This window comes from Nerophis lumbriciformis, linkage group LG33 (assembly GCF_033978685.3).
Source record: "Nerophis lumbriciformis linkage group LG33, RoL_Nlum_v2.1, whole genome shotgun sequence".
NCBI lineage: Eukaryota > Metazoa > Chordata > Actinopteri > Syngnathiformes > Syngnathidae > Nerophis > Nerophis lumbriciformis.
Window position 1 is genome coordinate 3,401,448 of NC_084580.2, and position 18,167 is coordinate 3,419,614.

At 43.1% G+C, this 18,167-nt stretch overlaps 1 protein-coding gene across 2 annotated transcripts in view; it reads right to left on the reverse strand.

The window, feature by feature from the left end:
- Positions 1–18,167, reverse strand: part of gpat2 (glycerol-3-phosphate acyltransferase 2, mitochondrial) — a 280,683-nt gene that overhangs the window by 56,802 nt on the left and 205,714 nt on the right. For both annotated transcript variants that reach the window (XM_061928930.1, XM_061928929.1), the window contains 7 exons: positions 8,549–8,728; positions 8,009–8,101; positions 4,961–5,043; positions 2,547–2,674; positions 2,378–2,448; positions 1,971–2,131; positions 43–146 (listed from right to left, as the gene is read on the reverse strand). In XM_061928930.1, the coding sequence (XP_061784914.1) occupies positions 43–146; positions 1,971–2,131; positions 2,378–2,448; positions 2,547–2,674; positions 4,961–5,043; positions 8,009–8,101; positions 8,549–8,728 (820 nt within the window). The remainder of the gene's footprint in view (positions 1–42; positions 147–1,970; positions 2,132–2,377; positions 2,449–2,546; positions 2,675–4,960; positions 5,044–8,008; positions 8,102–8,548; positions 8,729–18,167) is intronic.

An 18,167-nucleotide genomic window follows, 5' to 3' on the forward strand; every position in this document is an offset into this window, starting at 1 on the left:
TTCTCTCATCTTACCAAAATACATGCATGCAAAGTCACTCACCGCCAACAGCTTCCAAAATAAAGGTATGTGTGACGATGTGGGCCTGCTGGTTGAGGTGAAGTGAAGCAGCGAGAGTAGGACGAGGCACAACTAAAGGGTCTTTTCTAGAGGGCGGAAGAAAGGGTTCACATTAAAAAACAGTCAAGAAAGTTAAGAAATGACCCTATTTTTGCAAATAGTGTCAGGTGGCGTTTATTTACTCCAACAGTCTTTTGTTTGAACAGATTAGTTCAACGACACTGGTATATTAAAATGTATGTCAAGTATAGAGTTCCAAACAAAAGGACCATTAAAGAGAGGAAGAACTAAGGCAAACTAGGTTGAACAAATAAGGTGAATAGATCCTGGTAAGATAAAACTTGGAAACCTACAACACTGCAATGATCATGTCTGTATATGTGACTCGTTATAGGTGCTGTTGTTTGAATTAGCAACCGAGTTCATTTATCCATTTGTGAACAATGGCGTCTGTAAATTAAGGTAGTTTGTTTCTTCTTAAAGGCCTACTGAAACCCACTACTACCGACCACGCAGTCTGATAGTTTATATATCAATGATGAAATCTTAACATTGCAACACATGCCAATATGGCCGGGTTAGCTTATTAAAGTGCAATTTTAAATTTCCCGCCAAATATCCTGCTGAAAACATCTCGGTATGATGACGTCTGCGCGTGACGTCACGGATTGTAGAGGACATTTTGGGACAGCATGGTGGCCAGCTATTAAGTCGTCTGTTTTCATCGCAAAGTTCCACAGTATTCTGGACATCTGTGTTGGTGAATCTTTTGCAATTTGTTCAATGAACAATGGAGACAGCAAAGAAGAAAGCTGTAGGTGGGAAGCAGTGTATTGCGGCAGGTGTTGTGCCGGATAACGCAACCCCCGCCGTAGAATGCACCCCATGACTGTTGTGCCGGATAACACAGCCGGTGTTTCATTGTTTACATTCCCGAAAGATGACAGTCAAGCTTTACCATTGGCCTGTGGAGAACTGGGACAACAGAGACTCTTACCAGGAGGACTTTGAGTTGGATGCGCAGACGCGGTACCGTGAGTACGCATGCAGCTGCGGCTTCCAAACATTTGATCGCTTGCCCGTACGTGCGTGCTGCTATGTGCATGTCACGTACGTAACTTTGGGGAAATATATGTGCTGTATGAACTTTGGGGAGGTGAACGGTACTTTGGGCTGTGGGATTGAGTGTGTTGTGCAGGTGTTTGAGTTGTATTGGCGGGTTATATGGACGGGAGGGGGGAGGTGTTGGTTATGCGGGATTCATTTGTGGCATATTAAATATAAGCCTGGTTGTGTTGTGGCATATAGAGTATATATATGTCTTGTGTTTATTTACTGTTTTAGTCATTCCCAGCTGAATATCAGGACCCAACCGCCTCTCACAGCATCTTCCCTATCTTAATCGCTCCCACTGCCTTCTAGTCCTTCACTCTCACTTTCCTCATCCACAAATCTTTCATCCTCGCTCAAATTAATGGGGAAATCGTCGCTTTCTCGGTCCGAATCGCTCTCGCTGCTGGTGGCCATGATTGTAAACAATGTGCAGATGTGAGGAGCTCCACAACCTGTGACGTCACGCTACTCGTCTGCTACCTCCGGTACAGACAAGGCTTTACTATCAGCGACCAAAAGTTGCGAACTTTATCGTCGATGTTCTCTACTAAATCCTTTCAGCAAAAATATGGCAATATCGCGAAATGATCAAGTATGACACATAGAATGGACCTGCTATCCCCGTTTAAATAAGAAAATCGCATTTCAGTAGGCCTTTAATGGAAAATTGCAGGCGTGCATTTGTTCAGACACACCCGACAACTAACTGAAACCCGGCGTCTATTGAATTGAGGCCGCTATTTGAGGAAATACGGTGAGTGTTCAATTCATCAGTCATTGTTTCTGATACAACAAACCTTGACGGCACCGCGGCTATGATGAGATGAGGAGCAAGCAGAGCGAGGGAGTAGTGGACCACGTCTGTTAAACTGCCCGTAAATCCAACATCCTTGTTCCTGAACAAGAGCTCCTCTGTGAGCCAGGCTACGTCACGACACAAGACGGAAATGCTAACACCCTGCGAAGGGGAAGGATGGATGAGATTTGTGCCAAAGATAAGTAGCACTAGAACAGTCAGTAACTTATTTTTTAAATAACATTTTGTTTGTCAAAGATCCTCTACAGAACAGAAGCACTGTGTCTGATATCATTGATGGGCCGGATTTAGCCCACAGGCTGCTAGTTAAATAGTCCTGTCTTTGAGGTCCCATTATAATCAAATTGGTTTGGCATTGGCACACAAATGCAGGGATGAGATATGTACCTTGCGGTGTCTGAACAACAATAGACTGGACAGCAGACTGGTGGACATCACAGCCATGCAGGAGATTGCAGCTGGGAAAGGGAGCGCACACAAATGCCACTGGATATGATTAAAACACGTCTTTGAGTATCATTTACAAACCAGCAGGGAGTTATTATCTTATGCATACAGAAGATGAGGTGGACAATAATGGTGATGCTGAAGTCTTCGTCCTGGTTGGTTGGCTCTTTGGATCCAGGTGCATTGGGAGAAGGCAAGAGCCAGGACATCTTCCTCTGACCAAAGTCACTCTCAGTCCTTGACAGAAAAAGAGATTTACACTTTTAAACAAGGCCCCAATGCTTAATATAATTATGACAATGCAGGGTAAAACCCAACTGTCATGGTCTCTGCAGCAATAGAAGGTTACCATTTTTTTAAAAACCATTATCCAACACATCATAGCATGTGTCAGTGTGACTCTGCAACCCCCCACTCCCACAGTACAACAATTGCTCAGCAACAAACATTAAAAAGACACAAATCAAATCAAATCAAATCAACTTTATTTATAAAGCACATTTAAAATTTACCACAGGGGTAGCCAAAGTGCTGTACAATGGGCAGGATAAAAGATAATACGAGTACCGAGCAAACACAACACAACACAAACAGAACACGATAAAAAAAATAAAAATAAAGTAGAATAAATAAAAACATAAAAACAGGTTCACAGCAGGTGTATTATGGGGCGCCATTGCAGGATGGATATCACTCAGTGTTAAAAGCCATGGAATAAAAGTATGTTTTTAAGAGAGATTTAAAAACAGGCAGAGAGGAGGCTTGTCTAATACTCAGAGGTAGGTCGTTCCAGAGCTTGGGAGCAGCAATGGCGAAAGCTCTGTCACCTCTAAGCTTCAGCCTTGTGTCAGGGACCGTCAACAGCAGCTTATCGGCTGATCTTAAGGATCGGGTGGGGCAGTAAGGCTGAAGGAGGTCGGAGAGATAGGTTGGCGCGAGGTTGTTTAGACATTTAAAAACAAATAAAAGGAGTTTAAAATTGATTCGATAACGCACAGAGAGCCAGTGAAGGGACGCTAAAATAGGGGTGATGTGCTCACGTCTGCGGGTCTGTGTTAGCAGACGAGCAGCAGAGTTCTGCACGAGCTGCAGGCGGGCGAGGGAGGCCTGGCTAATGCCTACATACAGGGCATTGCAGTAGTCAAGACGAGTCGAGATAAAGGCGTGTAATAATTTCTCAAGATCATGTCCTGATAGAAGCGGTTTCACTTTCGCTATTTGGCGTAATTGATAAAAGCTTTTTTGAACGACGCTGCTGATTTGTTTTTCGAATTTAAAATCTGAGTTGAACTTTACCCCCAGGTTTGTGACACAGTCGCTGAGATACGGGGTCAGAGTGCCGAGGTCAACGTTGGGGGAGGGAGAGCGACTTGGACCGAACAACATAACTTCTGTTTTGTCTTCATTTAGGCTCAGGAAGTTAGCTGAAAGCCAGACTTTGATGTCGTGCAGGCAGTCAATAAGACGTTGAACCGTGTTATTTTGTGCCATGGGAAAATAAATCTGGCAATCATCGGCATAAAAATGAAATGCAATACTGTACTTCCTAAAAATAGAACCAAGGGGGAGAAGGTAAAGCGCAAATAAAATTGGGGCAAGGATTGACAGTGACGAGCTGGTGCACATTTCCCTTAGGAAGAAAGAGATTATACAAGTGAATATTTGAACCAGGTGGCCAAGTCTGATTCAGTGCCACTGTTGCTTTTTAAATGCACAATGAGTCAAGAAACAAGGGGAAATTAAATAAATTTATGACTGGACACATATGATTATAATTAGAGTTTTTATGGCATTAACAACAATAGCTACCAAAAACAACTTTTTAACTGCATTACTAAATTGGATTTGTCAGTTATTATCTTTCTAATTAGATTAGTGGATTAGCTGCATTTAAACTAAACCTTGGTTTGCTTTTATGAGGATTTGGGTGATGACTTGCGAGTAGAGATGAGAGCTTGTTTCTGGCTAAATTAGTGGGCTGGACCTGCCCAGAGCATTAAACAAAAGTGCTGTGCAACAGAGAGCGCATAACATCTAGCTCAACTCCCCGAGAGAGACACCAATGCACATCTATAATATAAAATAACTTACAGTATGTTCTTGCAGCATTATTAGCTTTTCATATACAGTACAGGGTATTTGTAATATATATATATATATATATATATATATATATATATATATATATATATATAGATATCTCACATAACAATCCAATCTAACTATTCCTTTTCTACCATTCATCAAATTATATCTCACTTAATCATGCTGGGTTTATTTTGCACTCCAGAAAAATTCACCTTGTGAGTAGTGAACTGACTTTGCAGAAGCCGGCAGCCTCCTAGAGGATGTTAACTTTGGTTTGTTACCTTATTCACTAGCAGTCTGTGGCATGCTACATTCACCATCACTTGATGTATTTTCAAACATACTGTATCATAAATGGTCAAACACATATATCAAAGTGAACTTGCAATACAAAGCTCAAAGACATTTTGGAAAATGTGTGTGTGGTCTGATTACCTGTTGTCAAAAATAACAGGCAGCAACAGGTCCTGTAGAGGGCGCCATTTAACTACTCGGAACCTCCATGATTCGCACATCTCCTACACACACATACACGTACACACAGATAATCCATCAAAATTCATCCTCAGAGAGTTAAAGGCTTTAATCTATATAATTGTGTATTAAAACAGTGATTTAAATTACCTAGGTAGGTACATTTGTACATCTGAATTCTTGAATGTCCTTGAATGCAACATTCTTGTTCTACTCTGATCTAAATGGCTTGTTTATATTACTGCAACTTGATACACTGGTTTCTAGATGCATGTGTTAGTATACTGTACTTATCCCTGAGGCACATTTACCTCTATAGTCATCATATTATGCATTTATTTTTTGCAATGCTCATCCTTTTTCCATCCAGTGTCTATGACTAAGTCTGTGTCGTCCATCCATCCATCCATTTCTACCGCTTATTCCCTTTAGGGTCGCGGGGGGCGCTGGAGCCTATCTCAGCTACAATCGGGCGGAAGGCTGGCTACACCCTGGACAAGTCGCCACCTCATCGCAGGGCCAACACAGATAGACAGACAACATTCACACTCACATTCACACACTAGGGCCAATTTTAGTGTTGCCAATCAACCTATCCCCAGGTGCATGTCTTTGGAGGTGGGAGGAAACCGGAGTACCCGGAGGGAACCCACGCAGTCACGGGGAGAACATGCAAACTCCACACAGAATTGAACTCACGAATACTCAGGACCTTCGTATTGTGAGGCAGACGCACTAACCCTTCTGCCACCGTGCTGTAAAAAAATATAAAATGAGTTTTCTTTCATTTTTGATGGTATCAGATTAACCGAAAAATTAGTCGACAGAATAATAGATTATCAAAATAATAGTTAGTTGCAGCACAAGTCACTTCCCTAGGCTCTAAGGGAAATAGTCCTGGCTGGGAGAACACATTACACCTTGTGAGGGTGTGCAGGGAACACTTGGCATGGTATCTCATTGGTCAAGTCTTTAACTCACATCTTAAGTAAAGATTTGTCTGCATTTTGGGAGAGGTCAGGGATAAAGAATCCAAATGGGCCGTATTCCGTACCTCCATTAATGAGGCGGCTGATCAGAGCTGTGGTTGTCATTTGGTTGGTAACAGTCCTGGCGGCAACCCCAGAAGCTGATGGTGGACACCAGACATTAAGGGGAATGTTAAGCTGAAGGAGTCGTACCGAGCAGGACTCCTGAGGCAGCTGACGTGTACTGGCAGGCTAGGTGGCATGCGGTTTCGGTGGTGGTCGAAGCAAAAACTTTGGTGTAGGAAGAGTTCAGTGAGGCAGATTTTCATTCAACTTCGAAGATGTTCTGTCAGGAAGCAGGTTATGAGGATATAATCGTGGACATGTCCATTGCAATGGCTGAGGAATCTAAGACAGTCACACAATTTCTCAGTGGACGAGTTTCGCCGTGAAGTCCTTAAGACTTTAGAAGTTGTATGACTGTCTTGGTTGACATGTTTCGTCAACATTTCCTAAAAAGTCAGGATCAGTTCCCTTGACTGGCAGACTTGGAGATGGTCCTCCTTTTCAAGAATGGTGACCGGAAGTTATGTTTCTGGGAATGCCTATTCTATACTGGCTCACCTGCACTGGCTTCCTGTGCACTTAAGATGTGACTTTAAGGTTTTACTACTTACGTATAAAATACTACACGGTCTAGCTCCGTCCTATCTTGCTGATTGTATTGTACCATATGTCCCGGCAAGAACTACGGCTTATTAGTGATTCCCAGAGCCCGAAAAAAGTCTGCGGGCTATAGAGCGTTTTCTATTCGGGCTCCAGTACTCTGGAATGCCCTCCCGGTAACAGTTAGAGATGCTACCTCAGTAGAAGCATTTAAGTCCCATCTTAAAACTAATTTGTATACTCTAGCCTTTAAATATACCCCCCTTTTAGACCAGTTGATCTGCCGTTTCTTTTCTGCTCTGCCCCCCTCTCCTTCAGATTCGGTGACCACAGATGAGGCCGCTAGATGTCCAAAGTCGGGATCCAGGGTGGACCACTCATCTGTGCATCAGTTGCGGATGTCTCTGCGCTGCTGACCTGTCTTCACTCAAGATGATCTCTTGGGGGGAGTGCCCACATCTGCGGTCCCCTCCAAAGTTTTTCATTGTCATCCCAGTGGGTTGAGTTCTTTCTTGCCCTGATGTGGGATCTGAGCCGAGGATGTCGTTGTGGCTTGTGCAGCCCTTTGAGACACTTGTGATTTAGGGCTATATAAGTAAACTTTGATTGATTGATTGCAAGAAGGGTGCAGAATGAGATCGACGCGTAGTTCAGTGCAGCGTCTGCAGTAATGCGGTCGATCTACTGGACCGATGTGGAGAAAGCTGGGCTAGAAAGCAAAATTATCGATTTACTGGCCAATCTACATTACTACCCGCACCTACAGTATTGTCACACCTTTAGGTATTTACCGGAAGTGCAAGATCGCGGATGAAAGCGGCCAAAAATACTTTTTTCCACAGAAAATATACAGTACTGTGAGGGGCCCAGTTATAACTGGGCTGGTCATCTTGGAGGTGCATTGAGTTTCCCTACTCTGACTGCAGAACCCTGTTACCCGGACCCACATAAGTGGAAGAAAATGGATGTATGAATGCTTATTTGCATTTAAATAAGCATTACTTATTGTATGAATGGATTGTATTCAAAGCCAATAGTTGACATGTTGACAATACTTAAATATACGGATACTTACAACAATTATTTAGATTTAAATACTATATTTGCTCTTTCTGTATATATTTCTACATTTGTGTTTGCTGGCTGTGTACCCACACCCTGCACAAAAGCAATAAAGCAGACTCCCATCTCAAATCTCTTAGTCTCCATCTACTTCATATTGTACTTTATGTAATTCTATGAAGTCTTATGTCTTATGAAGTCTGATGTCTTATGAGGGTGCAAAAGTAGACAGCTCTTAATTTTAAGGGTCAAAACCCACAGAAGATGGAAACTGCTGTTGTAAATCATTAGACACTCTCAGGAAGCTGTGCACCTTGAGAGAGAAAGGCTGGGAAAAATTAATCCTAACGATTCCTTCTGGTTTCCTATAAAGAAGCGACGACAGCCACCGCAACAGCCAGCCAACCTGTGAAGGAGACACACTTTAATGCAAGTGCATTACACAGACACTTGGCGATGATATCATTGTGAGGCGCTGCCATTAGGAAGCACATTATGTGGTACCACTAATGAGCAGAGTGTATGATGATGGATAAACAGCCAGGCAGAGGGATTGTATCAAGGAGAACAACGTGTACAGTACTATATGTGCACCGTAGTCTAAATAATGAGGTGAACCTTTTTATGGCAATTAGCTGAAAATTACACATATTCTCAGACAATAAAATAATAAGCATCCAACCATGTTTTGAAATAACATGCAAACCTCAGCAAAACAAACGATTGGCAAAAGAAAACACTCTCAAAGCATTTTTACGTAGCCTTGAAAATAACATTTCATTAAAAGAAAGTCCTTACAAAATGGCCTTCTGGAATGACTGTGAGGGTGTGCTGTGTGTTTATAGCCATTTACCTGCATGTGCATCTCTGGCACATACTCATAGGAGATGCCCACAGGAACCACAGTGATATCAGGGACAGATCCCTCTTTGATGAGCTGCCTGATGCGAGCCAGCCACTGCCCACCTTGACCAGACTCTGCCGACACACCGACACTTAACGCTTGGCCCTCGTGTAGTAGCTCACTCACTAGCTGTAGATGGAAGGAGGGAGAGACAGAGCGAGAGATGGCACAGATAAAGGTCTAGAACAGGGGTGTCGAACTCATTTTAGATCAGGGGTCACATGGAGAAAAATCTACTCCCAAGTGGGCCGGACTGGTAAAATCATGGCACCATAACTTAAAAATAAAGACAACTTCAGATTGTTTTCTTTGTTTAAAAATAGAACAAGCACGTTCTGAAATTGTACAAATTATAATGTTGTTGTTTTTTTTGTTTTTTTTACACTTACATGTTGCGGTTAATAGTATTCTATCTTTATTTGTTGTTATTTATACTTTCTGAATCAATTGTGTGACAATGTCACTCATTGGTGTTCATTTTCAATCTATCAAGATAAAAAAAAAAATATCAAAATCAAATTACAGTATGTTATTTATGTAGTTTGATAATTTTCCTCGACTGATGTATTAACATGATACAAAAAATACAAAGATACAAAGAATTGCTATTGCGACATCCAGTGGACACATTTAGAACAGCGGTTTCTTTCATTCAAAAATTTCAGGTTAATTTTTATACTTAGCAAACTCATCCTGCAGGCCGAATAAAACCTGTTCGCGAGCCTTTGGGCCGTATGATTGACACCCATGGTCTAGAACATGGGTTAGCAACATTTAGCACGAAACAAGTCATATCTGTGTGTGCAAACGCTTCATTCAGGTGCCTGCAGGCAAGAGAGCAGGGTGAAACATTGTTGCGGAAGGGGAGCCTTCAACTTAACTTGCTGTGCAGGAGTAGTCCAGTCTCAACACTATAGCTTGTGTGCCTTTTCTTTGTTTTTTCCCCTTTTGACTAGTTTTGTCCATTTTGCTAACTTAATAAGAGTGCCAAAAACTCCAGACCAGCACGAAAAGAAAGAGCAAATCGCTGTGGAGTAAGAAAAAAAGAAAAAAAAAGACTATTTGCAAGGTGTTATGGTTGTACGGTATACCGGTACTAATAAATTACCGCGGTACTAATGAATTGAAAACCATACTATACTCCTTTTGAAAAATACAGTTCCTTTTTTTTCATCCGCATGCAAAACACATGCTGAATAAGAAATGTCTGCATATGTTATATTATTCTTTTATTTTTCCATATTTAACATATTGTGTTGAAGTTTGGGGAAATGTTTATAGAACAAACATAGACCCAATAATTAAACTTCAAAAAAGGGTCATTAGAATAATACACAAAGCGTGCTACTATGAACATACCGATCCATTATTTATAAGTTCTAATGTGTTAAAATTTTCAGATATTGTGTTTTTAAAAACAATGGAAATGATGTTTCGAGTAAAGAACAACAGCCTTCCAGCTTGTATTCTTAGGTTATTTCAATTAAGAGGAGAAAACTATAATTTACGGGGGATATTTTGAAATAGGTAAAGCAAGAACTAATATAAAATACAAATGTATTTCAGTTTTAGGAGTTAAATGGTGGAACAAGCTCAGTGATGAGCTGAAAACATGTACTTCTTTGTTAAGGTTTAAGAAAACATTGAAAGGTGAGATAATTGAAAATTATAAAATATAGTAACAATTACTTTCATCCCATTGATTTTGATTTTTTTTTTTTTAAACATTGATGTTCCAGGTAATCTTATTTTCAGTGAAGGGATAGGATAGGCAAATATAAGCTTTGGCTTCAGCCTATTCCTTTTTCGGTGATGCCTTTTCTTTTCTTTTCTTTTCCTTTTGTGTGTAAATGTGTGTAAATGTGTATGATTGTTATATATGTATAGTCTGCACTCTTAAACTGGTCACACAAAATGGTTAATGGTTGATAATATGACCGAAATAAACTTATTTCATTCATTCATTCATTCATGTTGCAGTGACATATAGAGCTGAGGAGCACGTTTAGCATGTCAGCGCGCACACACTCACAGGGCGTACAAGGAGAAATAGTGTAGAGAGGATATATGGCAAATAAAATCAATTCTACTGGTTAATCAAGAGGGTGCCTGTAGCGCAATATGGAGGTATTTGAGCTTCTAAGTGATTCTTAAAACACGGAAGCTCCATGCTGCGAGCTGCGCCTTAAAACATGCCTCACCAAAGGTGGAAAGACAGTCCCACCACCTGTGCTTCAAACTTGGGTAAATATTTAAATAACAAAAATCCAGACCTGCACAATGAGTTTCAGCTCCCCTGTTGCACACATACAAATACATAGATACGCACACAGCTTTTTGGCTTGAAACAAAATATTAGTAGAGTTAAAACTGCCCACGTGGCGCAAACTAATGCAAGTGTTTTACCTGCTACATGTCTTATCCGTGTAGTTTCAGCATTTGTATTGTTTTAGTATTTACTAAGGAATGTAATTTTCTTTAAGTACAGACCAAGAGTGGCAACCATAACTCATGAAGCATTTAATACAATGTTAGTAAAGCTTTATATTCTTTTCTAACCCAATCCTAAAAGCCCAGTGTGTTTAATACCTTTGTAATTTTTATTTTAATCTTCTAAAAATGTTCTTTGAGTGCAATAAGAACCATATGTTTAATGTATCGTAAGATTGTTTTTGGTAAAATGAAACCAAAATGAACTTTTGTTGTGGCCCCTTTTATTTTAAAAAGAATAGAAAAGTGTTGAAATACATTTTGGTATCAGGACAACCCAACAAGGAGTAGAGTTATGGCACTCACAAGCATGACCACAGCGCAGTAAGTAACCACATCAAGTTTTAATTGTGAGGAGACCGGTCTTTTGCCATAGCAGACTTACATCGCAACGGAGGAAAGGACAGTATTTCTCCTCTCTTTCCAGAGCGGCCCCTCACTCTTCCAACGCACAAACACGCAGACATTGCTATCCTCTCCCCGTCCCTTCTCCTTCTGTCTGCTCCTTTCTTGTAAGTTCTCTATCGTTGTTATTGTAAAGTGCATTTTACTTTTTGAAATGTTTATCATTGTAGCAATATAGATGTTAAAGTTAAGGATTTGGGGATTTTGTTGGTGAGAGTGCACCATAGTGATTTCTCTGTGTGTGCGTGTGTTGGCAGAGCAAAGCTTTCAGCAGCTTGTTGTTGTTGTTTTGACCTTTTTATTGAATAGAAAGTTGATCGATTACCCCCCCTGTCGTTTGATCGATATACAGTACTGTATTACACTTAATTTTGTATTCAAAGTATACAGACCTTAACTAAAATATGGACTTTTGTTGAGGCTGGAACACATTATTCATGTTTACATTGCTTCTTATGGGGAAATTTGCTTCACTGTACAAACTTTTCCATTTACGAACCATGCTTAAGAACCATTTAAGATCGTAAATCGAGGTTCCACTGTATTTAATTATCTGTGTAAGCCTGTCGCGTACTGTATGCAGATTTGGCACATATGGTTTGCTCTCGCTAATAAGCAAATTATAACGTAACTGTGGCAATGTAGTTCAACTGTAGGTGTGCGCACACCTCATTCGTGCCTGTTTTGCCAGAAAATAAGACATAAGACAAGAAATAATCTGTGATGCACTTTAGTGACTTTGTCACAATATTTGTCGCAATATTTAGCAAGTATATTTACGTATTAAAAGTGAAAGAGAGATGTATCCTGCGTCATGCATTTATTTGTTATTCAAACAAGCAATCACGAAAGCCAGTGAGAGCTGAGATCCGTCACCACAAACCCAGGGAGTGTGCATTACCACAGCATGCAGAAAACCTCCAGAAGCGTGCAACTCAACCTTTATCACTTCTATAAGTGCTAAGAAGCTTGGGGACGCCCTTCCATTGCTTGGCAACACTTGGAACACCACTGGTTTATCTATTTCACCTGGAAAGCAAAGTGTGGCCTGGGGGCCATTTGCTGAATGCAGTTCATGTGTTATGGGCTCGTGAAACATTGTATAAATAAATTAAAGAAAATAAAAAAATAAAAAAAAATAAAAAAAATAAGTCTCTAAATGTATGTCTTAGCTTTTTTTTAGCCAAGTTATTCTCAAACTGTGGTATGTGTACCACTAGTGGTACCTGGGCTCCACCTAGTAGTACACCAACGAATCACTTGATTAAAGTACAATGTTTTATTTCCATGTATTCAAACACAGTGTTACTGTTCAAACTGTGTGCATTTTTATGTTGGCCATTATGGTGGTACTTTGCTGTTCTGTTGAGAATGTAAAAATAGTTGACTATTGCCATTCATGATCATGTTTATAAACACAGTATTGTTTGTTTGATAAATTGGGAGGCTATTAGGCCACTGTTGTTCTTTTTCAATGCATAGTTACTTCTTGGCAGCTGGTACTGCGATTTAAATTCTGTGGCAAAAGATGTTGATGCACAGTAACCTTTAATACTTAACAGTAGTAGAAGTGAATTGAAAAAGTACAAAACCCAAAACCAGTCAAGTTGGCACGTTTTGTAAATGGTAAATAAAAACAGAATACAATGATTTGCAAATCCTTTTCAACCTATATTCAATTGAATACATAGCAAAGACAATATACTTAACTTTGGAACTTTGAAACTTAATTTTTTGCAAATAGCTCATTTGGAATTTGATGCGTCCAACATGTTTCGAAAAAGCTGGCACAAGTGGCAAAAAAGACTGAGAAAGTTGAGGAATGCTCATCAAACACTCATTTGGAACACTCCACAGGTGAACAGGCTCATTGGAAACAGGTGGGTGCCATGATTGGGTATAAAAGCAGCGTCCATGAAATGCTCAGTCATTCACAAACAAGGATGAGGCGAGGGTCACCACTTTGTGAACAAATGCATGAGAAAATTGTCCAACAGCTTAAGAACAACATTTCTCAACGAGCTAATGCAAGGAATTTAGGGATTTCACCATCTACGGTCCGTAATATCATCAAAAGGTTCAGAGAATCTGGAGAAATCATGCATGTAAGGCCGAAAACCAACATTGAATGCCTGTGACCTTCGATCCCTCAGGCGGTACTGCATCAAAAACCGGCATCAGTGTGTAAAGGATATCACCACATGGGCTCAGGAACACTTCAGAAAACCACTGTCAGTAGCTCCAGTTTGTCGCTACATCTGTAAGTGCAAGTTAAAACGAATCAAAAACACCCAGAAACGCCGCCGACTTCGCTGGGCCCAAGCTCATCTGAGATGGACTGATGCAATTTGGAAAAGTCTTCTATCGTCTGACGAGTCCACATTTCAAATTGTTTTTGGAAACTGTAGACGTCATGTCCTTCGGACCAAAGAGGAACAGAACCATCCGAATTGTTATAGGTGCAAAATTCAAAAGCCAGCATCTGTGATGGTACGGGGGTGTATTAGTGCCCAATACATGAGTAACTTACACATCTGTGAAGGCACCATTAATGCTGAAAGGTACATACAGGTTTTGGAGCAACATATGTTGCCATCCAAGCAAGGTATTTTTCATGGACGACCCTGCTTATTTCAGCAAGACAAGGCCAAGCCACGTGTTACAACAGCAAGGCTTCGTAGTAAAAGAGTGCGGGTACTAGACTGGCCTGCCTGTAGTCCAGACCTGTCTCCCATTGAAAATGTGTGGAGCATTATGAGGCGTAAAATACCACAACGAAGACCCCGGACTGTTGAACAACTTAAGCTGTACATCAAGCAAAAATGGGAAAGAATTCCACCTGAAAAGCTTCAAAAATTGGTCTCCTCAGTTCCCAAACATTTATTGAGTGTTGTTAAAAGGAAAGGCCATGTAACACAGTGGTAAAAAATTTGCCTGTGCCAACTTTTTTGCAATGTGTTGCTGCCATTAAATTTTAAGTTAATGATGATTTGCAAAAAAACAAACAAGTTTCTCAGTTTGAACATTAAATATCTTGTCTTTGCAGTCTATTCAATTGAATATAAGTTGAAAAGGATTTGCAAATCATTGTATTCTATTTTTATTTACGATTTACACAATGTGCCGACTTCACTGGTTTTGGGTTTTGTATATGGATTCAGTTTTTTTTATTTTTATCGTACTTAAATAAGTATTGAGAATCGTGGAAATTTATAGGTATCTGTATTGACTATCCATCCATCCATCTTCTTCCGCTCATCCGAGGTCGGGTCGCGGGGGTAGCGACCTAAGTGGGGTAGCCCAGACTTCCCTCTCCCCAGCCACTTCGTCCAGCTCTTCCCGGGGGATCCGGAGGCATTCCCAGGGCAGCCGGGAGACATAGTCTTCCCAACGTGTCCTGGGTCTTCCCCGTGGCCTCCTACCGGTCGGACGTGGCCTAAACACCTCCCTAGGGAGGCGTTCGGGTGGCATCCTGACCAGATGCCCGAACCACCTCATCTGGCTCCTCTTGATGTGGAAGAGCAGCAGTTTTACATCAAGCTCCCCCCGGATGGCAGAGCTTCTCACCCTATCTCTAAGGGAGAGCCCCGCCACCCGGCGGAGGAAACTCATTTCGGCCGCTTGTACCCGTGATCTTGTCCTTTCGATCATAACCCAAAGCTCATGACCATAGGTGAGGATGGGAACATAGATGGACTGGTAAATTGAGAGCTTTGCCTTCCGGCTCAGCTCCTTCTTCACCACAACAGATCAATACAGCGTCCGCATTACTGAAGATGCCACACCGATCCGCCTGTCGATGCTGATTCTCATCCCAGTCGCTTCACACTCGTCTGCGAACCGATCCAGTGAGAGCTGAAGATCCTGGCGAGATAAAGCCGTCAGGACCACATCATCTGCAAAAAGCAGAGACCTAATCCTGCAGCCACCAAACCGGACCCCCTCGACGCCCTGACTGCGCCTAGAAATTCTGTCCATAAAAGTTATGAACAGAATCAGTGACAAAGGGCAGCCCTGGCGGAGTCCAACCCTCACTGGAAACGTGTCCGACTTACTGCCGGCAATGCGGACCAAGCTCTGACACTGATCGTACAGGGAGCGGACCGCCACAATCAGATAGTCCGATACACCATTCTCTCTGAGTACACAGTCGAATGCCTTCTCCAAGTTACAAAGCACATGGAGACTGGTTGGGCAAACTCCCATGTACCCTCAAGGATCCTGCCGAGAGTATAGAGCTGGTCCACAGTTCCACGACCATGACGAAAACCACACTGTTCCTCCTGAATCCGAGGTTTGACTATCCGGCGTAGCCTCCTCTCCAGTACACCTGAATAGACCTTACCGGGAAGGCTGAGGAGTGTGATCCCACGATAGTTGGAACACACCCTCCGGTTCCCCTTCTTAAAGAGAGGAAGCACCACCCCGGTCTGCCAATCCAGAGGTACCGCCCCCGATGTCCACGCGATGGTGCAGAGTCTTGTCAACCAAGACAGCCCCACAGCATCCAGAGCCTTATGGAACTCCGGGCGGATCTCATCCACCCCCGGGAACTTGCCACCGAGGAGCTTTTTAACTACCTCAGCAACCTCAGCCCCAGAAATAGGACAGCCCACCACAGATTCCCCAAGACCTGCTTCCTCATAGAAAGACATGTTGATGGGATTAAGGAGGTCTTCGAAGTATTCCCTCCACCGATCCAAAACATCCACAGTCGAGGTCAGCAGAACACCATCCTCACCATACACGGTGTTGACAGTGCACTGCCTCCCCTTCCTGAGGCGGAGGATAGTGGTCCAGAATCGCCGCCATCAAAGCCGTCCGGAAGTCGTTTTCCAAGGCTTCCTCGAACTCCTCCCATGTCCGAGTTTTTGCCTCCGTGACAACTGCAGCCGCACACCGCTGTGCCTGTCGGTACCGGTCCGCTGCCTCCGGAGTCCTATGAGCCAAAAGAACCCGATAGGACTCTTTCTTCAGCTTGACGGCATCCCTCACCGCTGGTAGACACCAGCGGGTTCTAAGATTACCGCCACGACAGGCACCAACTACCTTGTGGCCACAGCTCCAATCAGCCGCCTCGACAATAGAAGTGCGGAACATGGTCCACTCGGACTCAATGTCCAGCACCTCCTTCGTGACATGTTCAAAGTTCTTCCGGAGGTGGGAATTGAAACTCTCTCTTGCAGGAGACTCTGCTAGACGTTCCCAGCAGACCCTCACAATGCGTTTGGGCTTGCCAGGTCTGTCCGGCATTCACCCCCACCATCACAGCCAACTCACCACCAGGTGGTGATCGGTAGAAAGCTCCGCCCCTCTCTTCACCCGAGTGTCCAAAAACATGAGGCCGCAAATCCCATGACACAACTACAAAGTCGATCATGGAACTGTGGCCTAGGGTGTCCTGGTGCCAAGTGCACATATGGACACCCTTATGTTTGAACATGCTGTTTGTTATGGACAATCTGTGACGAGCACAAAAGTCCAATAACAAAACACCACTCGGGTTCAGATCCGGGCGGCCATTTTTCCCAATCACGCCTCTCCAGGTTTCACTGTCGTTGCCAACATGAGCGTTGAAGTCCCCCAGTAGGACAAGGGAATCACCCGGGGGAACACTTTCCAGTACTCCCTCGAGTGTATCCAAAAAGGGTGGGTACTCTGAACTGCTGTTTGGTGCGTAAGCACAAACAACAGTCAGGTCCCGTCCCCCCACCCGAAGGCGGAGGGAAGCTACCCTCTCGTCCATCGGGTTGAACTCCAACGTGCAGGCTTTGAGCAGGGGGGAAACAGGAATTGCTACCCCAGCCCGTCGCCTCTCACTGCGTGCAACGCCAGTGTGGAAGAGACTCCAGCCCCTCTCGAGAGAACTGGTTCCAGAGCCCTTGCTGTGCGTCGAAGTGAGTCCGAATATATCCAGCCGGAACTTCTCCACCTCGCGCACTAGCTCAGGCTCCTTCCCCCCCAGCGAGATGACATTCCATGTCCCAAGAGCTAGCTTATATGGCCGAGGATCGGACCGCCAAGTGCCCCGCCCTCGGCTGCCGCCCAGCTCACATTGCACCCGACCTCTATGGCCCCTGCTATGGATGGTGAGCCCATTGGAGGGGGGACCCACGTTGCCTCTTCAGGCTGTGCCCGGCCGGGCCCCATGGGGACAGGCCCGGTCACCAGGCGCTCGCCATCGTGCCCCAACTCCGGGCCTGGCTCCAGAGGTGGGCCCCGGTGACCCGCGTCTGGGCAAGGGAAAACTGAGTCTCGGTTGTTGTATTTCCATAGAAGTCTTCGAGATGCTTTTTGTCTGATCCCTCACCTAGGACCTGTTTGTCTTGGGAGACCCTACCAGGGGGCATAGAAGCCCCCGGACAACATAGCTCCTATGATCATTGGGACACGCAAACTCCTCTTCCACGATAAGGTGGCAGCTCAGAGAGGAGTAGGAGTAGGAGGAGTGTCCCTGTATTGACTACTGAAACTCTATCTTGACAACCATAGTACAAGGATTCTCAATCTAGTGGTGCGCCAAATAATCATTTAAAAAAATATTCAAACATAGTGTTACTGTTCAATTTGTTTGTAATTTTACAGTTGCCAAAATATTAAATATACTATATATGTTTTTAATGAACATTTAGGCCTACTACGCTTCTGTATTTTAATGTTGGTCACTATGGTG